This window comes from Argopecten irradians, chromosome 2 (assembly GCF_041381155.1).
Source record: "Argopecten irradians isolate NY chromosome 2, Ai_NY, whole genome shotgun sequence".
Taxonomy (NCBI): domain Eukaryota; kingdom Metazoa; phylum Mollusca; class Bivalvia; order Pectinida; family Pectinidae; genus Argopecten; species Argopecten irradians.
In genome coordinates, this window is record NC_091135.1 from 54,000,555 (window position 1) to 54,024,738 (window position 24,184).

Genomic DNA, 24,184 nt, shown 5'->3' on the forward strand with positions numbered 1-24,184 from the left:
TTCATCTTATTCCATAAAAATTATTAATGGATTAATTGTTGTCTAATTTAAATCTTATAGTGCTGATTGATAATTATTTGTTGTTTGATGTTTTAGTTAGTTTAAACCAAGTTTCCATGTTGTACATTTTAGTGTAGGGGTAATTGCACCTTACCGCGGCTACCGGTTGTACATATTCACTGGCGGCATTGGGGTATGTCCCATTGCTGTTTTACTGTAAATATCTGAATAAAATTTTATTGAAACATAAAAAAAGACTTGCATTTTTGTATATTACTGTTAAAAAAACAAAAATATTGTCTGATGCAGGGGACAAAGTGACATATACAACACTGCTAATTAGTAATTACATCTAGATCGATTTTTTTGTAATCAGATAGCTAACGCCTTAAACTACAGTAAAACTATAGAAAATCTATGAATTATTTTTTTTTTAAAACATCCAACTTTTAGTACCGCTCAGCACATTTTTTGCTTAAAGTGCAAAAAAAATATAAGTCTTTCCGCAAAATTCTACGTTTATTAAAGAAAACATACAGAAGTTGCACAGTAAACATAATTATTATATTACATGAATAATATATTGTATACATTTTGTATATGTTTCTGGTTACACAAATACGTCCTTTGGTGGTCGATAACACCTATACTTAGATCCAGATTTTTGTAACTGCGTTAAGCTTTTTTACTTAACATGAAATCAACGATTTACTCATGGCAGTAACAGTCATGGTCAAGAATGAGTTACGCCCCCTGATATGATTATCCGAACCACCTCGATCATTTCCTACCTTTTCGGAGCAAAACATAAAGGTTTCTTAAAAACAATAATAACATCAGAAAATATAAATCCAGTCACTCTCTTAACATTCCCCTTTATCTCGATTTTACCCTCCCTCTATTCCGTCCCACCCACACACTATCTTTAGACTCCATCCATCTAGAAACCCCTATCCTCAAACACACTCTTTTTAAATTCCCATTTATCTGGACTCATACTCACACTCTTTCCATTTGCAACTATCCTGACCCAGTCACACTCACTCACTCTATCTCGAACTGTAATTATTCGCAGTTTCATACTCCGTTCACTCTTTACACACTCCGCCTATCTAAACCACTCATTCTTCTTTTTCTTTTGCATACTCACTTTTCACACCCCTCTATCCATATCCACCCACTATCTTTATCGCCTTTATCTTGATTCCCACTCACTCTCTTTACACCCTGTCGAAATCCACTCACTCTTTTGCATTCTCTGTATTCCACTGGTTCACTCTTTACACACTACCTCTATCCCTACCCATCCACTCTCCTAACACTCCACCACACCTTTACATCCCCATCTATCTAAATGCCCACTTATACTTTATACCCTCATTTAGTCAATCTATCTCTCTCTATCGCGACTCCCATTTACTATCTTAACACTCCATTTATTTAGACGCCATTTTCATAGTACATGTATCATATTTTAGCTATCGTGTTATTTTAGGTCCCGTGTTTTGGGAAGCTGTGGTACTCCCAAATTTTTGACATAATGACATAAGTTCTGAAAAACTCAATATCCTAAATGAATGCATTCTATTTGAGTAAGGTGCTGTATATCCACAGAAAGATTTTTGAAACAACAATAATTCCACGGAAGTGGATGTGTCGCCTGCACAGCATCACAAAAATAGTTATTTACACTTGGAAATAATGTAAATAATTAGGTGAAGTTATCAAGTCCCGTAACTCTTGCAAAAATTGATGGATTTTGACCAGTATCGAACCCATCTAAGATCTCATTGATATAAAGCAATACACCAAATTTGGTTTAAATCGGACAATAAATACTAAAGTCTTCGAGCAGAAACCATGTTTTGACGATTTTAAAGTCCCGTAACTCTTGCAACTATTGACGGATTTTGACCAGTATCGAATCCATCTAAGATCTCATCTTATAATCGGACAACAAATACTAAAGTTATCGAGCGGAAACCATGGATTATCTGTTTTGACGATTTTAAAGTCCTGTAACTCTTGCAAATATTGACGGATTTTGGCAATTATTGAACTCTTCCGAGATCTTATTGGTATAAAGCAAATTATAAAATTGGGTTGAAATTGAACTATGAATAATTAAGTTATCGCACGGAAACCGTTTCCCGGACGCTAACACCGACGCCGACGCCGACATAGTGAAAAGTGGGAAAATGGTGATGAAAATTTCATAATCTCACATTCTCACGATCAAAATAAAATAATGGTAAAAAAACCAACAACTCAATATTCAATATTCTAAATTGGATTTAATTGTTTCCAATGTTTTGTTACAAAACTCTTCAATGATAATAGGTTGTAGAAACGATGTAGATTTTTTATACATTCAATGCATCATTTGAGATATATAGAAATGGTATCACTTTAAAAGGTTATAATTTTGTCAGAACTGGAAAATTCAGGCCCACAAGTGAACTTGGCGTACATATAAATGTGATATTTTATCAACTTTTCAAAATGATTTACCAAACCTCGACCGATTTTGATATCATGAATATACATAATACAAGACACTCGTTGAAACATTACTCAATACTGCACATTGCCGTTCAAGAAGGCTGTCGTCTGCCCAAAGATGACGCTGTATACTGCACCACTGTTCCACCCTCAACATTTTGTATTCTTCTGTGAATGATGCTGGTATACCTACTCTCGTGCTCTTTCGTCGAGATTCGCGGCCTTTGGGTCACTAATGGCGACACAGATGGCGGCCGCCATGTTGGTTGTTGGGGAGGTTGCCGAGGTATCTGGGAAATGTGATGCATTCTGGATACAGGATGGCTGATAGGGTACCGCGAACGATTGGCGTAGTGAACAGTAACAGGGGAATGTCCGGACAACGAATGTGTTCTGTATTTATCATATTTAGAAGCAGGTGCCCGTCGTTTCGTGTATCCATTTTGATTTTTATCACCGCTAGATGGCGCATACCTGAGAAGTGTCGAGGGGTAGTGAACCATTCCCGGAGTTGACCGGAACCCGTAAACATTCCTCTCCTGCATGAAAGATTCTAATTGATTCGGATCAATTAACATTTTGACACCGGAACCAAACACTGTCGGATTTCTGGCAAGCATTTTAAACTGGTCAGCCAGGAGAGTGTCCGTTAGAACAGAGCTTGTTCCTGACACGCATCTTCCCGGTGTTAAACCTGGAGCCCAAAAGTTCATATCATGATTAAGAAGTGCTTCCTGGTTGAAAAATTGTGACAGTTTTTCGAAGATTTCTTCTGTGGTGATTTCTTCTTCTTCTTCATTTGGCAAACAACCGCCTCGATCGGTGCCGAGATCTCGTTCTAGGCTGAATACTTCAAATTGTGGCAGTTGCTGATGTCTTATCTGTGAAGATTAGATTTATACTTATTAGTCATTAAACATTTGAATAAAGCCAACATTTAGATATCACGATTATATAAACGCTTTTTAATATACGGTATATGATGATGTTAAAACAATGCCGATGATAGTTTCTCTTCTCTTCATTTCTTATTGATGATCGCTAAAAAGCTGTTTACACTGATTGGAACCATAAAAATACACAACATACGGAAACATAATGGGCTATATACTCGGATGTCATTCGATCGACCGTATATTTTTATGGTTGGTTGCCATTTATAATGGATAAGTCTTTTATATATAACATTCAACTTATGTACATCTACTGAATGTCAACTAAATTGTCATCTGATAAGTTTTCGCCACCAATCTACAATTCACGTAAATAACACCACTTTATCATTCTTCTTTGCAATCGAGCAACGGGTTTATCTAGACAATAAACATTAATCATACATCATTACACAAAATATGCATTTCATCTAACAGCACATATCTAAATAATAAGAAATAAATGCAATAGTAAGAAAATATTTTCCCAATGAGCGCTTTGAAACGATGATTTTCCTTATGTGGACAAACAAAGGTAAAATGTCAGTTTTCAAAGTCCGTGTATAACAGGATGCAAATCAAACAATTACAAGTAAGATGGCAGAACATATAGATGCATACATTATATAATCAACACAATGTTAGATGAAGCTACCGCTAAACAATATCTGTCCGCGGTATTGATTTAGAATGTAGGCCGACTTGTCTTGTTTTTGTGTTTTAATACAGACGAATGTAAATGAGTCAGGGTCACGGAAGGAGGGATGTCAAGGAGAAAACAACAGCAAGGGTCACGGAGGGAGGGATGTCAAGGAGAAAACAACAGTCAGGGTCATGGAGGGAGGGATGTCAAGGAGAAAATAACAGCCAATGTCACAGAGGGAAGGATATAAAGAAGAAAACAACAGTCAGGGTCACGGAGGGAGGGATGTCAAGGAGAGAACAACAGTCAGGGTCATGAAGGGAGGGATGTCAAGGAGAAAACAACAATCAGGGTCACCGAGGGAGGGATGTCAAGGAGACAACAACAGTCAGGGTCACAGAGGGAGGAATGTCAATGAAACAACAACAGCTAGGGTCACTGAGGGAGGGATGTCAAGGAGAAAACAACAGTCAGGGTCACGGAGGGAGAAAAGTCAATAAGAAAACAACAGACAGGGTCAAGTAGGGAGGGATGTCAAGGAGACAATAACAACAAAGGAAACATAGGGAAGAATGTCAAGGAGACAACAACAGTCAGGGTCACGGAGGGAGGAATGTCAAGGAGAAAACAACAGTAAGGGTCACGGAGGCAGGGATGTCAATGAGACAACAACAGCCAGTGTCAGGGAGGGAATGATCACTGAGGTAATGATGCCAAGAAGAAAACAACAGCAAGGGAAACACAAGAGGGAGGGATATCAAGGAGAAAACAACAGCAAGGGAAACAAAGAGGGAGGGATATCAAGGAGAAAACAACGGCCAGGGTCATGGAGTGAGGGATACCAAGAAGAAAACAACAAGAGAGGGTCAAGTAGGGAGGGATGTCAAGGAGACAACAACAGTCAGGGTCACGGAGGGAGGAATGTCAATGAGAAAACAACAGTCAAGGTCAAGAGGGAGGAATGTCAAGGAGACAACAACAACAAGGAACGGAGGAAGGAATGTCAATGAGACAACGACAGCTCAGGGTCACGGAGGGAGGGAAGTCAAGGAGAAAACAACAGTCAAGGTCACTGAGGGAGGATGTCAAGGAGAAAATAACAGAAAGGGTCAGAGAGGAATGAATGTCAAGGAGACAGACAACAACAGTCAGGGTCACGGAGGAACGAATGTCAAGAGAAAACAATAGCAAGGGTAACGGATGGAGGGATGCCAAGGAGAAAAACAACAGTCAGGGTCACGAGAGAGAGGGATGTCAAGGAGAAAAACAACAACCAGGGTCACGGAGGGAGGGATGTTAAGGAGAAAACAACAACCAGGGTCACGGAGGGATGATATAAAAGAAGAAAACGACAGCTAGGGTCACGGGGAGAGAAACCAAGGAGACAACAACAACCAGGGTCACGGAGGGAAGGATGACAAGAAGACAACAACAGTCAGGGACAAGTAGGGAGGGATGTCAATGAGAAAACAACAACAACAAAAAACCTAGGGAAAAATGTCAAGGCGACAACAACAATTAGGGTCACGGAGGAAGGAATGTCAATGAGAAAACAACAGACAGGGTCAAGTAGGGAGGGATGTCAAGGAGACAACAACAACAAAGGAAACCTAGGGAAGAATGTCAAGGAGACAACAACAGTCAGGGTCACGGAGGGAGGAATGTCAATGAGAAAACAACAGAGAGGGTCAAGTAGGGAGGGATGTCAAGGAGACAACAACAGTCAGGGTCACGAGAGGGAGGAATGTCAAGGAGAAACAACAGTCTCAGGGGTCAATGAGGGAGAAGATGTCAAGGAGACAAACAACAAAGGAAACCTAGGGAAGAATGTCAAGGAGACAACAACAGCCAGGGTCACGGAGGGGAGGAATGTCAATGAGAAAACAACAGACAGGTCAAGTAGGGAGGAATGCTAAGGAGACAACAACAACAAAGGAAACCTAGGGAAGACTGTCAAGGAGATAATAACAATCAGGGACGCATAGGGAGGAATGTCAATGAGACAACAACAAAGGAAACCTAGGGAAGAATGTCAAGGAGACAACAACAGCCAGGGTCACGGAGGGGAGGAATGTCAATGAGAAAACAACAGACAGGTCAAGTAGGGAGGAATGCTAAGGAGACAACAACAACAAAGGAAACCTAGGGAAGACTGTCAAGGAGATAATAACAATCAGGGACGCATAGGGAGGAATGTCAATGAGACAACAACAAAGGAAACCTAGGGAAGAATGTCAAGGAGACAACAACAGTCAGGGTCACGGAGGGAGGAATGTCAATGAGAAAACAACAGACAGGGTCAAGATGGGAGGGATGTCAAGGAGACAACAACAACAAAGGAAACCTAGGGAAGAATGTCAAGGAGATAATAACAATCAGGGACGCATAGGGAGGAATGTCAATGAGAAAACAAACAAAGGAAACCTAGGGAAGAATGTCAAGGAGACAACAACAGTCAGAGACGCAGAGGGAGGAATGTCAATGAGACAACAACAAAGGAAACCTAGGGAAGAATGTCAAGGAGACAATAACAGTCAGAGACGCAGAGGGAGGAATGTCAATGAGACAACAACAAAGGAAACCTAGGGAAGAATGTCAAGGAGACAATAACAGTCAGGGACACGGAGGGGAGGAATGTCATGAGAAAACAACAGACAGGTCAAGTAGGGAGGAATGTCAATGAGACAACAAAAACAAAGGAAACTTAGGGAAGACTGTCAAGGAGACAATAACAATCAGAGACGCAGAGGGAGGAATGTCAATGAGACAACAACAAAGGAAACTTAGGGAAGAATGTCAAGGAAACAATAACAGACAGGTCAAGTAGGGAGGAATGTCAAGAAGTAAACAACGGCAAGAGTAACTGAGGGAAGAATGCCAATGAATAAACAACAGCAAGGGGAAACACAGAGAGGGATGGCAAGGATTAAACATCAGCAAGGGCGATTGACGAACGAGTGTTGTGAACATAATAACAGCCAGGGTCAAAAAGGCAAAAGTCACGGAGCAAACAACACCAAGGGAAACGGAGGTACGTATGTCAAAGAGTAAGCTAGCGCGCTACATAAAATTTGCCTATGTCCAGTTGGCGTTTAAATTGGCTATGGATGCCAACTTAAAGACGTTCAATGCTTAAATAAACAACATAAAAGTGGGCAGTATACAATTAGTGTAACCCTTCAAAACAGGAACGAATGTACACAATCATGTAACAAAAACAACAGGGGGACGTAGGGAGGAATGTCAATGAGAACAACAACAAAGGAAACTAGGAAAGAATGTCAAGGAGACAATAACAGTCAGAGACGCAGAGGGAGGAATGTCAATGAACAACAAGAAACAACAAGGAACAACAGTCACAAAGTGAACCCAACCAAAGAAGTCAAGGAGACAATAACAGTCAGAGACGCATAGGGAGGAATGTCAATGAGACAACAACAAAGGAAACCTAGGGAAGAATGTCAAGGAAACAATAACAGTCAGGGACGCAGAGGGAGGAATGTCAATGAGACAACAAGAACAAAGGAAACCTAGGAAGAATGTCAAGGAAACAATAACAGTCAGGGACGCAGAGGGAGGAATGTCAATGAGACAACAACAAAGGAAACTTAGGGAAGAATGTCAAGGAAACAATAACAGACAGGTCAAGTAGGGAGGAATGTCAAGGAGCCAACAAGAACAAAGGAAACCTAGGGAAGAATGTCAGGAGACAATAACAGACAGTCAAGTAGGGAGGAATGTCAAGTTAAGTAAACAACGCAGAGTAACTGACAGAATGCAATGTAACCAACAGCAAGGGAAACACAGAGAGGGATGGCAAGGATTAAACATCAGCAAGGCGATTGACGAACGAATGTTGTGAACAATAACAACCAGCAAAAAGGCAAAAGTCACGGAGCAACAACACAAGAAACGGACAGTACACATGTCAAAGAGTAAGCTAACGCGCTTCATAAAACTATGTCCAGTTGGCGTTTAAATTAGCTATACAACAGAGCAATTAATAACACAAAGTATACAATTAGTGTAACTTCAAAACAAACGAAGTAACAATATGTAACAAACAACAGAAGGACAGTATACAATCAGTGTAACCTCAACAACAGGAACGACAGTACACAATCAGTGTAACCTAAACAGCAGAAACGACAGTATACAATCAGTGTAACCTCAACAGCAGGAACGAACAGTACACAATCAGTGTAACCTCAACAACAGGAACGACAGTATACAATCAGTGTAACCTCAACAACAGGAACGACAGTATACAATCAGTGTAACCTCAACAACAGGAACGACAGTATACAATCAGTGTAACCTCAACAACAGGAACGACAGTATACAATCAGTGTAACCTCAACAACAGGAACGACAGTATACAATCAGTGTAACCTCAACATCAGGAACGACAGTATACAATCAGTGTAACCTCAACATCAGGAACGACAGTATACAATCAGTGTAACCTCAACATCAGGAACAACAGTATACAATCAGTGTAACCTCAACATCAGGAACGACAGTATACAATCAGTGTAACCTCAACAACAGAAACAACAGTATACAATCAGTGTAACCTCAACAACAGAAACGAACAGTACACAATCAGTGTAACCTCAACAACAGAAACGACAACAGTAAACAATCAGTTACAATCATGTAACAACAAAAACGACAGTATACACAATCAGTGTAACCTCAACAATAGAAACGACAGTATACAATCATTGTAACCTCAACAACAGAACGACAGTATACAATCAGTGTAACCTCAACAACAGGAACGACAGTATACAATCAGTGTAACCTCAACAACAGAAACGAAAGTACACAATCAGTGTAACCTCAACAACAAGAACGACAAGTTACAATCAGTGTAACCTCAACAGCAGAAACGACAGTACACAATCAGTGTAACCTAAACAACAAGAACGACAGTATACAATCAGTGTAACCTCAACAACAGAAATGACAGTACACAATCAGTGTAACCTAAACAACAGGAACGACAGTATACAATCAGTGTAACCTCAACAACAGGAACGACAATATACAATCAGTGTAACCTCAACATCAGGAACGACAGTATACAATCAGTGTAACCTCAACATCAGGAACGACAGTATACAATTAGTGTAACCGGAATATCAAAACGACAGTACACAATCAGTTTTACCGGAACATCAAGACAACAGTACACAATCAGTGTAATATCAACATCAGGAAGGCAGTATACAATCAGTGTAACCTCAAAAATAGAAACGACAGTATACAATCAGTGTAACCTCAACATCAGTAATGACATAAAAGTGGGCAGTATGCAATTAGTGTAACACTTCAAAAACAGGAACGAACGCACACAATCAGTGTAACAAAAACAGCAAGAAAGGCGGTGTATAATCAGTGAAACCTCATTAGCAGAAACGACAGAATACAGTCAGTGTAACCTCAGCATCAGGAACGACAGTATACAATACGTGTACCCTCAACAACAGAAACGACAGTATACAATCAGTGTAACGTCAACAACAGAAACAACAGTATACAATACGTGTACCCTCAACAACAGAAACGACAGTATACAATCAGTGTAACCTCAACATCAGGAACGACAGTATACAATCAGTGTAACCTCAACAACAGGAACGACAGTATACAATCAGTGTAACCTCAACAACAGAAACGACAGTGTACAATCAGTGTAACCTCAACAACAAGACTGACAATGTACAATCAGTGTAACCTCAACAAAAGGAACGACAGTATACAATCATTGTAACCTCAACAAAAGGAACGACAGTATACAATCATTGTAACCGGAACATCCAAGACTACAGTTTACAATCAGTGTAACGTAAACATCAGGAACGACAGTACACAATCAGTGTTACCGGAACCTCAATGCGACAGTACACAATCAGTGTAACCTCAACAACAGGAACGACAGTATACAATCAGTGTAACCTCAACAACAGGAACGACAGTATACAATCAGTGTAACCTCAACAACAGGAACGACAGTATACAATCAGTGTAACCTCAACAACAGAAACGACAGTATACAATCAGTGTAACCTCAACAACAAGAAACGACAGTATACAATCAGTGTAACCTCAACACAGAAAGACAGTATACAATCAGTGTAACCTCAACAGCAGAAACGACAGTACACAATCAGTGTAACCTCAACAACAGAAACGACAGTATACAATCAGTGTAACCTCAACAGCAGAAACGACAGTACACAATCAGAGTAACGTAAACATCAGAAACGACAATACACAATCAGTGTAACCTCATCAGCAGAAACGACAGTACACAATCAGTGTAACCTCAACATCAGGAACGACAGTATACAATCAGTGTAACCTCAACATCAGGAACGACAGTATACAATCAGTGTAACCTCAACATCAGGAACGACAGTATACAATCAGTGTAACCTCAACAACAAGAACGACAGTATACAATTAGTGTAACGTCAACAATAGGAACGACAGTATACAATCAGTGTAACCTCAACAACAGGAACGACAGTACACAATCAGTGTAACCTCAACAACAGGAACGACAGTATACAATCAGTGTAACCTCAACAACAGGAACGACAGTATACAATCAGTGTAACCTCAACAGCAGAAACGACAGTACACAATCAGTGTAACCTCAACAACAAGAACGACAATACACAATCAGTGTAACCTCAACAACAGAAACTACAGTATACAATCAGTGTAACCTCAACAGCAGAAACGACAGTACACAATCAGTGTAACCTCAACAGCAGAAACGAAAGTACACAATCAGTGTAACCTCAACAGCAGAAACGACAGTACACAATCAGTGTAACCTCAACAACAGACACGACAGTATACAATCAGTGTAATCTCAACATCAGGAACGACAGTATACAATCAGTGTAACCTCAACATCAGGAACGACAGTATACAATCAGTGTAATCTCGACAACAACAAGAACGCCAGTATACAATCAGTGTAACCTCAACAACAGAAACGACAGTATACAATCAGTGTAACCTCAACAGCAGAAACGACAGTACACAATCAGTGTAACCTCAACAGCAGAAACGAAAGTACACAATCAGTGTAACCTCAACAACAGAGAACGACAGTATACAATCAGTGTAATCTCAACATCAGGAACGACAGTATACAATCAGTGTAACCTCAACAACAGGAACGACAGTATACAATCAGTGTAACCGGAACATCAAGACGACAGTACAAAATCAGTGTTACCGGAACATCAATGCAACAGTACACAATTGGTGTAACCTCAACAACAGGAACGACAGTACACAAACAATGCAACCTCAACAACAGGAACGACAGTACACAATCAGTGTAACCTCAACATCAGGAACAACATAAAAGTGGACAGTATGCAATTAGTGTAACCCTTCAAAAACAGGAACGAATGTACACAATCAGTGTAACAAAAACAACAGGAAAGACGGTATATAATCAGTGTAACCTCATCAGCAGAAACGACAGTACACAATCAGAGTAACGTAAAGATCAGGAACGACAGTACACAATCGGAGTAACGTAAAGATCAGGAACGACAGTATACAATCAGTGTAACCTGAAAATCAGGAGCGACAGTATACAATCAGTATAACCTCAACATCAGGAACGACAGTATACAATCAGTGTAACCTCAACAACAGAAACGACAGTATGAAATCAGTGTAACCTCAACAACAGGAACGACAGTATACAATCAGTGTAACCTCAACAACAATAACGACAGTTTACGATTAGTGTAACCTCAACAACAAGAACGACAATATACAATCAGTGTAACCTCAACAACAAGAACGACAATATACAATCAGTGTAACCTCAACAACAAGAACGACAGTATACAATCAGTGTAACCTCAACATCAGAAACGACAGTATACAATCAGTGTAACCGGAACATCAATGCAACAGTACACAATTGGTGTAACCTCAACAACAGGAACGACAGTACACAATCAATGTAACCTCAACATCAGGAACGACAGTATACAATCAGTGTAACCTCAACAACAGGAACGACAGTATACAATCAGTGTAACCTCAACAATAGAACGACAATTTACAATCAGTGTAACCTCAACAATAGAAACGACAGTATACAATCAGTGTAACCTCAACATCAGGAACGACAGTATACAATCAGTTAACTTCATCAACAGAAACGACAGAATACAATCAGTGTAAACTCAACAACAAGAACGACAGTTTACAATCAGTGTAACCTCAACAACAAGAACGACAGTATACAATAAGTGTGTGTGACCTCAACAAGAACGACAGTATACAATCAGTGTTACCTCAACAACAGAAACGACAGTTTACAATCAGTGTAACCTCAACAACAAGAACGACAGTATACAATAAGTGTGTGTGACCTCAACAAGAACGACAGTATACAATCAGTGTAACCTCAACATCAGGAACGACAGTATACAATCAGTGTTACCTTAACAACAGAAACGACAGTATACAATCAGTGTAACCGGAACATCAAGACGACAGTATACAATCAGTGTGTAACCTGAACATCAAGAACGACAGTATACAATCAGTGTGTGTAACCTCAACAACAAGAACGACAGTATACAATCAGTGTAACCTCAACAACAGGAACGACAGTATACAATCAGTGTAACCTCAACAACAGAAACGACAGTATACAATCAGTGTAACCTTAACAACAAGAACGACAGTATACAATCAGTGTAACCTATATATATCAACAGAAAGGGGAAAGTATACATTGCGTTATCCCAGTGGTTTACTTACAGTAGATAGAAGTTCGTTTGCAAACCGGGAGTCAGCTTCTGGAAGCTCAGATTCCGGTGATGGTTTTCCACTGGAACACAACGGAGTTCCAACTCCTACGAGCTGTTCACATTCCTGCAGTTGTTCTAGAACATTCTCATAGCTTTTCGATTTGAGAGGTGTTCCGGACACTGCTACTTTGCGCTCGTTTTCAAGCAGTTTGAGATCGAGTAGAACTTGCTGGAGGTCATTAGAGTGAACTGTGGTAGAGAAAGCTACATCATCCCCAACTATTAGTCGCTTTGTGATAATTTCAAACCCCTCTTTCACGATTTCGTCCTGTCTTTCGCGCTTTTGATGATAAATGTCTACGATCTTATCCTGAAGATCTAAAATCTTTTGAAATAGGATTTTTCTGTACAATGCTTGCATTTCTAAATCGGAAACTTTCAATTTCATTTGTTTATTTTCTCTTAACTCTTTCATTGTTCCTTTGAAATCTGCCATCAGCTTAGAGTATTCTGCCGGTGACACCTCGTAAACGAAAAATCGAAGCCACCTTCGGAGTTCCTCGTGTTGTTCCATTGGCGATAAGGATAGAAATCTCCGCATTTTCTTTGACATCTTCTCATCTTCTTCCAACAAACTTCTTTGTTTCTCTGTAAAAAAGTTCTACATGTATTCCGATTCACTTAAGTAAAGAGAACTAACTCTTCAAGTTTAAACACTAATACCTTTTTAAAAAAAACACCAAAGTATGTATATATATACATGTATCGTGTGATAGAGCTAGTCAAGGTTAGATATCATTCACAGTTAAATGGCCGCATATGTATTTCCTTTTTAGCATGAATATTTCAAAATATGCATAGAATTTAAAACCGGATGATTTAAGCATAAGAATGTTACCATATAGGGATTGGATTTCGCTTTTATGCATGGAGCAATTCCCCTAAGAATATATATTCTATGGGGCGCGTTAGATGTCCTGAAACAAATGAGACTAGTCTTTAATGGGGAGACTTACCGGCGGTTGGATGTAGCCTCGACTTGATAGTCGAGTGTTTGTTTTCATCCCTCATTGCCCCATTAGCCCTCTGATAGTATTTCAGTTTCTCTTTTTCACCAAGGTTTTTCCATGCGTCACAAAGCATTGCATCTATTTCTGACGGAGAACTTTCGGCATGTTTCAGCAGAAAGTGACGTCGATTTTCACTGAATGTAGAACACAAAAAGTTTGAAGAAAAATACACAATGATATGATCATTAGCTTCAGCTGAAATATGTATTTGGGATAGATTGCCAATAAATCGATTAAGGAGTTTTAATGGTCTATATATAAAAAAATCGGGAAAATTATACTCTACATGTATGGTACGTGTATCTTTTGTTATCCAGAGTACTATGATCATGATTTTTACCGATTTTGTTATGTAGACGGGTCCTAAAACGTCTAGAAATGATATATAGACAATTTGATTGTCCTTAAAATGACATTTGAAATTAAGTATATTATAAACTAGTATTTTAGATTCAAATTTTATTGGTTGGTTGATTGTCTGGCCGGTTGGTTGATTGTCTGGCCGGTTGGTTGATTGTCTGGCCTTGGTTGATTGTCTGGCCGGTTGATTGATTGGCTGGCCGGTTTGTTGATTGGCTGGCCGATTGGTTGATTGTCTGGCCGGTTGATTGATTGTCTGGCCGATTGGTTGATTGGCTGGCCGGTTGGTTGGAGTAACGTCCTATTAACACCGGGGTCATTTAAGGACGGTCTACCTGTATGTTGTGCGTTATGTGTGCGAATGTCTGTATTTTTTGGAAGGCTGTAGTATATATGAGTATAATATTGTGTGTATACATAGTGTAATATATTCGTGTTGTATCACTTTGTAATAATGGGACTGTTGCCCTAATTATAGTTTTATCTCACTGAAGCATGGGCCTCATAAGCAGCGTTAAGTCATTGAAAGAGTTTAACAAATTTTACCACTGTGACTTTGCATGGAACTCGATGTCGTTCGTTTGTTAAGCAACTATTGGCAGGCATGTCAAATGCTTGCCGTAGCATATTAACCCTATATTGTCGAAAGTAACAACATCACTGCATTATAGAAACTAACCTCAGCCAAAGAATGGATGCATGCTTCCCAACTAACACATTCTTCATCAATTCTTCTGAATCGTCAATTTTGCGTTTCCCGTATCTTTCTGAGAGAGTCTTCTCTCCTTTGATAGTTGTATGGCTGTAATTATACACATGATATAGATTTAAACAAGTCAAAAATCATTTTAAAGGGGTATGGTTGTATCGTTACTCCAGGATCTACTATCTCTGAGAAACATTATTGTTAATGTAAGAACAAATATGATTGAAATTTAAACTCGAAATAACAAATTAATTTATATAATTCAATTATTTGAGGGACATGATTAAGAACACAGACAAACGCATGTATGGCTTGTATGCTGGTATTTTTTGTGTCTTTGTGATGCTATACACAAAGTACAAGAATACAAAACAAACATTTTTGCAATGATTCGAGTAAAAGTATATAAAACACGGTTATAACGAACCTCTGAGGACCAACAATTTCACTTCGTTTTAAGCATACATGCTTCTTATATGAATCTTGATGATGAATGAAAATCACTACGTTATAACGACGATTTTCTTGTAAGCGTTTTCGTTATAAACGTGTTTTACAGTACATACAAGTAAACACCAACCTTTGATGTCGTCTGGTTTTCTCGTCACATGACTGTCTCCCTTCTTTTTTCTTTTTATTTTTGGGATCGGAGCATTTGGTGCCAGATTCCATAGATGGTTCTTCCAGCGGCTGTGACTTCTTCCGTTTGGATATTGAAGGAGGAGAGTGACATTTCCTCGGGACTAAGTTCGGTTTTAGAAGACTCCGCATTGGGACAACTTTTTTCTTTTGTTTCTTATCACATGGCGTTAAAACGTTGAGAACGGCCGATTTTGATGCAGGTGAGGCTACAATCCTTGTTGTCCCATCCGCAGATTTCTTTACTCGGATCTTCAATGGAGGATTATCCTCAGACGAAATTGGTGTTATTTTCGCTTTATCTTTGTCCGTAAGTCTCTCACAGATTCCTGTTGGTTGACAGGCAATTTCGATGTCGGATTTTTGCATTTTAGAAGTTGAAATCAAGCATGTGTCGTCCAGGTTTTTTGAAGCTGAAATATAGTCATCAGATTGAGACCAATTTGGATCATCTCTGTTTTGTTCCGTAATGCTATCTGTTCTCCCCATATTAGACAATTCTTCAGTATCGCCCCTGTTATTACGATGTTCTCTAACGAGTTTCTTATTCTCTTCAATACGCCTAAGCGGTGTGAACACGTATTCTTCTTCCCATCTGGATGGAGTACTTTCACGTCTTTCTTGCAGTCTGACACTCCGTTTTGGAGTTGTGCCCTCTGTAATTTGTCTGGGTTTTATTGGAGTGATCGTCGTAATGGCAGCACTTGGATTACTTTTGAATTCGTCAAAATCGTCCAATATCCTAATTTTCTGTTCGTTGTTTTGGTCTGCATCTGTAATTTCTGAAATTTCTTCTTGTTTTTCTTCTTGTGTATTTGATTGGAAATTTGACTCTTCATCTAACACAGCCTGTGAGGATTCATGTTTTGGCTCCACTGTTTTGGAGTATTCCTCGGTCTCTACTTTCTCGGAAGTATTTGATTGTTCCTCGGATACGGGTTGTGTGTAAAAGATATCTGGTTTGTTGTTAGATGATATATCTATATCATTGGACTCATCACCATAATCTTCATTCGTAGCTGTCAACGTGGAAAGCGGGTCGCTGATGGAATCATCTGTATGGCCATCATCTACAATGCTAACACTTATCAATGGTTGTAATTCTGCTGAGGAACCACATCCTTCAGCAGTATTAACAATTTGGTATGAATCTGCCTTTTCTCCATGTACTGTGACCGATTGCACAACAACTGCGTCCACACTTCCGTCATGCGAAGCCTCATTCTCCGGTTCAATCGCTTGAGATTCACAGTATGGTGACTGGTTATCAAGCTTCATGGTTTTTACTATCTCTTGAGTTGTTTTATTTGATTCATCCTGAGAATTGTATTCGTGGAATTCCAATATTGGTTGTGATCGTTCTAATTCAGATGGAGACGGCATGTCGTAATAGAGAAACGTGTCTTCCAGGTCTCTCTCGGTATCCATGGTTTGTGACACAGATGTATCACATTCTAGGTCCAACTGATCGTCACATACAGATGCTTTGTGTTGTTCTGGGGATTCATCTGGTTGGAAATGGAAGTCAGCATTATCCGGTCCGTACAGAATATCATTTTCGAAATCCTTTGTCTCAGACTGTCTAATGTTTAATTCTGTGTTTGACGGTCTTTCCTCCATTTTACTCGCATCTCGAAAAACGGAAACATCTTCGGATTCAATCTTAAGATTGTAATATTGGTTTATAGCATAACTGTCTGTTTCTAAAACCGGTTTTACCTCTTGAACGTTGTTCTTGGTTTGACTTGTACCTGGATTATAACAACCTTCTTCATACCCATCGTCAAACCTTTCCTTTTTTACAATGACTGTAGAAAAATCCATTTTATTTCCTGATGACTCTGCACTATCTGTATCACAACCATTAGTATCCCTGTTGTCACAATGGATGTCTTCTGGCGCAGCTGCGTTCGGGAGGGTGTGGGTTTCGTTTTTCTCCTTTTTAGGAGTCAGTCTTTTAAATCTTTGAATCTGCAGTCCCTCCCACAATTCGTCGTTTTTCACTTCGCTTCTTAACTTTTTTCTTCTAAGTATCACATGTGAATCGTCATCCTCATCTTCATCCTCGGTTGTGTTTTCGTGCTTCCGTTTGGCAGTGCTGACGATTTGGCCAAAGTTTATTTCACGTCTTACAGAGGAACATATGGCTCTTTGAAAATTCACTGGGTATGAATTCCCGGCATCAACAGGTCTGCCATCATTTTCTAATTCGTCCTTTGGTTCCAGTTTAATTGAACTATATTTTATCTTTGGAGAAATGGATGCGTCTAAACTCCTTCCATTTCGCAAGATTCTTGCTGTGTTAGTTCCTGACTGCTTTGGCGACCAATAGTCTGTGATTTTCTTTAGCTCTCGCTCTGTGGCCGAATTGCCGACTTTTTTGGGGGACTTTGATGAACCCGTTTTTTCGAACTCAATATTTTTATACTTATAAGTCTTTGGGCTATATTTTAACTCTGTTTTCAGTGATACTGCAGTACTCCGAAAAACAGTTTTCATATTTGATTTTGTTTCAGGCTTCACTGACGCCGGTAGAGATTTCACAAACGATATAGATCCTTTAGGAACATTTTCGTTCAAAACCGAATTCGTTGTATTAGATCTAGTAGCACGTTTGTCAGGTGAAGCAGAAGCTCTGCGGCTATTTTTCATCTTGTTCTTTCGTTTGGGACTTCTTGAATTTCCATAACAATATTTAACAGGAGATTTTCGTCTAGGACTGGTGCGGAGTGGAGTTTGTGGAAATGAATTCCTTCTATTAGATTTTGCTGTATTGCTTTTGCATGGGGACCTTAAACGCCTAGCACTGTTCGAACAACTTTCTGGTGACGACGACAGTCTACGGAGATTGCGAGATGAAATTTCAGGAGTGTCTCGTCCATCACTGGACGAAATACCGTTGGAACACGTTTCAGATTGTGTTTCTATTGACGTTGAACCATTCAAATTCGAAGATGTGCATTTTGTATCTGAATCTGTGACAGGGTTGTTACTTTTTTTGCACGATGAATCTGACGACTGCGTCATTTTAAGTCTTGGACTGTGTCGAAGAGCACTATGTTTTCTATTAGGTGTTCCATTTACATGTATCTGTGATACGTTTCCGGAGCAAGTCATTGCACAGAAATTTTTATCAGAAAAAGAAAGTTTGTTTCTTTTCTTTAATGATGATTTCGACGTTTGCTCCGATACCTTGGCATTCGTGATTTCTTTCTTAGAACCATGCGCTTCATTACGTCCCTGACTTTGAGTTTTTTTAGCGGAAAATGTCTTTTCTATTTCTGTAATTTTGATACCACTTCGCAAAATATGCTTAATTCCTGCTTCTGCTACATTGTCAGAATTTCCGTTCTTTCTTTCTTTACTCATTGCAACCAATACTTTAGGAAATATCGAAATTCTAAACGAGGAAATAAATCGCGGTTATAGAAAACACATACCTCTCATGACAGGATTCCAGCCTTCTATTACGACGTCATAAACATAGGAAATGACGTCACTAATAACGTCGCGGTTTCCGGGTTCAAAGGTCAATAATGATTGTACACTTGCATGCCTATTTCGTCAAACCATTATAAATGTGGCCTTTTGCGACTAAGACTATCTAATAGTAAAATATGTCTACTTTGTAGAAGAAATTACGTCAAATTGAAATAAATTAAACGTAAAATAACATTGTGGTTTGTTTTTATTGATTAGTCACAGTCAACTGAGATCTGAATAATGACTTGAAGTTTTATATGTCACCATACGGGATATTTTCAGCCGATTTGATCCCGTTTCTTCCTCCTCCACCCTTACGTATATATGTCTTTAAAAGCGCACAAGATAAATTAGTCATGGATTTTCATGTAGGCCTAATGTGCATCACCGTTAATAGATTATGTTTGAGACGATAAAGAATTAATGTATGATGTGCATATGCCTTTTATTTGTAGCGAAAATGTTTATAAGGTAATGACATATTTAACATTTACAATATTGCAAATATATTAAAATGTTTTACATACATCAGAAATGTGCTAGCACATAAATGATCCCTTGATAAAACGTATAACATGTTTTCAATTTATAAAACTTGTGTGAACTGTAATTAACTCACCAGACTCTACGAGTATCTTGTTACTAACTATATACTTGTTATGTGAGCAACATATGTACGCCCAATTTTAAATGATAACAAGCTGTAAAAAGATTACAATATGTAGGAAGATTTTGACATGAGCTCAATATTCTGACTACTGACTGTATGTTTCCGTATCTGAATGTACCTTGTATATATTTCCCTTAATAACAACGGAGAAAATCAACAGGTGTGCTGATAATGGTGATTCTTTTTTTCTATTGTGCCAATTGCCAACGTCCTCAAATTGCTAATTAGCGAACTGGTGTCAGTTTCCCGTGTGACATTCTCCAATGACTTGCACACGGATCAGCAGTAATTGCTCTGGTAATTGAAAAATGTCGTCAGAAACAAATTATTTTATGGATGGTTCCCTTTCTCCACAAAAGCCTCCCCTAAAATCCTGATTAAGATTTGCAGCTCCAATTTGCCGCACGTGGACGTCAGCATGTTTTAACATTTATATCTTATAACGTATAAGGAATTTGATGAACTTGGATCCGAGGTGAGTAGTCCATTTTGTTTCCATAGTTTACTCTATCTCTCAAAGAACTAGACTTCGAGAAGTAAACTTGTTATCTCGTGTCATACGTGATATGTCTATAGATGTAAACAATGTATGCTATCACGAATAGTCGGGATGTCTTGACCGACGTCTTGCTTTGCCCGATTGATTCAAAATTTGGATGTTTAAAATACCTGTACAGCGAGGTGTGAGAGCAATTGATTTTTCGAGGAAAACATCTACGTTTTTGCAGTCGCTGCTTACTATTTTACCACAAAATGGCTGGCACACCATACATATATTAATATTTCCTAAAAACGAAATATGTCAAACCTATATATTAAATACCATCTTGATTACAAGAAAAAGTGGCCTCTGTAGCCAAGAGGTCTTCATGCACAGGTCAAATCGTGTTATAAGTGACCATTTGCGACCCTAGAAAAGTGGTCGTATTAAGCAGGTGGAATTTCTACAGAGGTGATCGCTTATAGAGGTTTTACTGTAGTGGTAAAACCATATAACATATGGAAAAAATACATAAACTTATAAATACATCTGTTGATTGTGGAAACATTTTATAACATAAATAAAAGTTTCGCATTTGGCGGATATTTAATAAATATATTCTGTTTACAAAGTTAATGCTTCACGTTTTTATCTTACCTACTTAAATATTCCATCTGACTTATAATATAGAGTTATTAATTTGCTAATTCCATATTGGCCTAATTAATAATTCATCATATTTTATTCGGTAAATTGTTGAGAACTTGTTCGAACTGGCAAGAGGCTTGTACGGATGCGTACTGGGCTCACATAGGAAAATATGTTTCATGGTAATGAAAATATTTCATTTAGGGTCGCAGTGGCCTAGTAGTTTATTACCACTGTATGGGAATGACACCGGAACTAGGTACCCCCTGAAGCGAGAGTGGGAAGATCAGGATTTGAACAGAGCTACGATTGTCGCTATTATCTACATTTTGATATATCTTTGGATACTGATGTTTGGTACACGTGTTTCCGAATATATCAGCCACGCAATGATATCTAAATGGTTTTCGAGAAGTGTCGCAAAAATTCCAAAACTTGACAGATGTTTTAAAACATGCCACCACACCAAGGGAGGTACCGACGTAAATCGCCTGTCGTTAGAACAGATGCTGGAAAAGAACTTTCCATCGCCCATAAATACATAATTTAATACTAATTTCTCTATTATGATATATAAGGGTAGATTCACAAGAAAAATACTCAGTCCCATCTATCTATGTTATTGGAGCAATGGAAAATATCGGTGATGTACGGCTCATAGCTGGTATTTTGATTGGCTAGCTGGTGTACGGCTCTTAGCGAACAAGGTGTACTACTTATAGTGACCATGATATCGGTAATTATTATAAAGATTATAAATGAGGTGTAAAATTATATAGATAATGTTTGTTTGATGAATATACATATAAATTTCAATCAGATGACATTTAACGTCCGCGAATTTAGAACGAATTTAACATCCGCGAATTTAGAACGAATTTGCCGATAACTATATATCTACGTACTTTACTTGTATATATAGAAACGTCGTCATCTGGATAGTAAAAAATAGGAATGTTGAGAAACTTGAAAAGTTTCAGTTTCAGTTTTAACATATCTTATTGTCAATTCATAAGACAAGGGAATCAGGCAAAAGTAATTACAATTTTGAAAAGCCTTCTCGTAACAGACAATGACGAAACAGGTAATCTAATTAAAATCATACTTGTAATTCCGCTCCACTACGATGCTCTTCGTTGCGCACCAATACAAGATCTAACAATGCCCCTATCATAAGTAATTATATTACTTTACACGGGGCAACAGGGCAGGTGTATGACACTTAGCCTCAGGGTAAATGGACACGTCAATTAAGTATAATTAGCCTACCCGCCTGACCAGTAAATTTAGAGCAGTAAAATGTCAGGTGTTTTATCTGTATTGTATTTCATTTAAGCTTATGTTTATACTCTGTAAGAGAGTGAAGGCCACGACCCACTGAACGGACAACACGGCACTATTTTGGAATATCCAGGATATGTGCCTACCGTTCACGGCCAAAGTGCTAGTGTAATAAAAGACCGCCAAAAGAAATCATTACGGATCCTTGTTTCTTTTACGAAATTAACATTTTGTATAACAAGTGAAAAATTTCCTTGTTATACCCTGTTCGGGGTCACCTCAGCATGATCCCTGTGGTTAGCCAATCAGCGTCTCGCCTACGGAACGTTCATTTGGAAATATAAACGGCTTATAGTACGTCCCGAGATGTTCCGATTCTAGGCCGTGGGTCATTCTGAGGCGACCCCGAACGGGGTATTATTAGATCTTGTATTGGAGCGCAACGAAGTGCATCGTAGTGGAGCGGAATTACAAGTGTAATTTTAATTAGTTTGACGAAACAGGAGACAATAGACAAAGGCAATATCAATAGCATTAATACAAAATTTACATTTTTATAAAACCCAAATCTTTTGCTGGACTTAATAAATTGTTGAACGTGTCTGAAAAACTTTGGTTTATTTTATCAGTATAGTAAAACTCTCAAATCTACATCAACATTCAAGTTTCTTAAGTTATCTATTAAAATAATTCTGCCATTTACATACTTGTTACATTGGAAGAAAAACAATGATAGACACCCTCACACTTTTGACCACAGATTTGTACAGTGGCTGATTTGTGGCATTTCGTCTTTTCGTTCTTTTCGTCCCGAAAAGACGAGAATTAAGAAACCTTAAATTTCGTCTTTTCGTCTTTTCGCCCCGAAAAGACGAAATTTAACAAATTTAAATTTCGTCTTTTTGCAGCGAAAAGACGAAAAGTTAAACACGAAAAGACGAAAATGATACACGCTAATTAGCGACTTTGATTCACGTCTTTTCGCCTTCAAAAATCTCGTCTTTTCGCCCCGAAAATACGAAAATTAACAAACCTTCATTTTCGTCTTTTCGTCTTTTCGCCCCGAAAATACGAAAATTAACAAACCTTAATTTTCGTCTTTTCGCTCCGAAAAGACGAAAATTAACAAACCTTAAATTTCGTCTTTTCGTCTTTTCGCCCCGAAAAGACGAAAATTAGCAAACCTTAATTTTCGGCTTTTCGTCTTCCGGTCCGATGTGGAAGTCATTTTCAAATCTTTTTATCTTAATATTGACATAATTGTTCAATATGGAAGCATCAAAGTAGTTTATGATGACAATTGATTTATTGAATTGATAGTATTACAAGTATCTTCATCAATGACTAAGATTAGAAGTTTTAAAACAGAAGTTAACATGTATGTTGACAGCAGTTACGTAGATTTCTAACAGATTCATCATTCCGCAAATCTTTTAGCGTGATTGATACATTTTTTTTAAAAATTCATTAATATCTTATTTTTTGTGTTCTAATCGCCCTATTTAGCAATTACGCTTATCAAAACATTGCCTTGTATATGCTAAACATAACACTTACAGGAGTTGCCCCCCTTACACAACTTTAAAAAAAAGAGTTGTCGACGGGCAATATTTGAAAGCGTTTGAACCACGGATCAACTTGTTAACAAAATAACTTATGAAAGACAACTCGTGAAGACCTTGAGTTTAAAGGAAGGACTTGTACCAAGAAATTGCTCCAATACAGTTAATTATAACAGTCAATCAGTAGGTACAATGTACTGTGTATTATTTGAAAAGACATTTTGACTACATACATGACATGGTCTTCATCATAACTACATTATGATCTCCGTCGTATATGAAAGATGACAAAGTATATCTGTAATTTGTAATATTTCGGGGCGTAAAGGCGAAAAGACGAAAAGACGAAATTTAAGGTTTGTTAATTTTCGTCTTTTCGAGATTTTTGAAGGCGAAAAGA

General features: G+C 38.4%; 1 protein-coding gene across 1 annotated transcript; it reads right to left on the reverse strand.

Moving 5' to 3' along the window:
• Window positions 1-501: 501 nt before the first annotated feature.
• Window positions 502-19,127, reverse strand: LOC138315958 (serine-rich adhesin for platelets-like). Its single transcript, XM_069257382.1, has 5 exons — window positions 15,601-19,127; window positions 14,994-15,116; window positions 13,901-14,088; window positions 12,895-13,532; window positions 502-3,383 (listed from the first exon to the last, which is right to left on the reverse strand). Exons 1-5 carry the CDS (start codon window positions 19,026-19,028, stop codon window positions 2,595-2,597), a joined length of 5,166 nt encoding a protein of 1,721 aa, XP_069113483.1. The 5' UTR covers window positions 19,029-19,127; the 3' UTR covers window positions 502-2,594.
• Between the last annotated feature and the right edge of the window lie 5,057 nt (window positions 19,128-24,184).

Excerpts from the sequence above, each read along its gene's own strand:
- LOC138315958 (XM_069257382.1), bottom strand. The coding sequence starts at position 19,028 with ATGAGTAAAGAAAGAAAGAACGGAAATTCTGACAATGTAGCAGAAGCA. Across the intron at positions 15,117-15,600 it reads AAAACCAGACGACATCAAAG|CCATACAACTATCAAAGGAG; the intron begins GTTGGTGTTTAC and ends GTATAATTACAG. Across the intron at positions 3,384-12,894 it reads CAAACGAACTTCTATCTACT|ATAAGACATCAGCAACTGCC; the intron begins GTAAGTAAACCA and ends TAATCTTCACAG.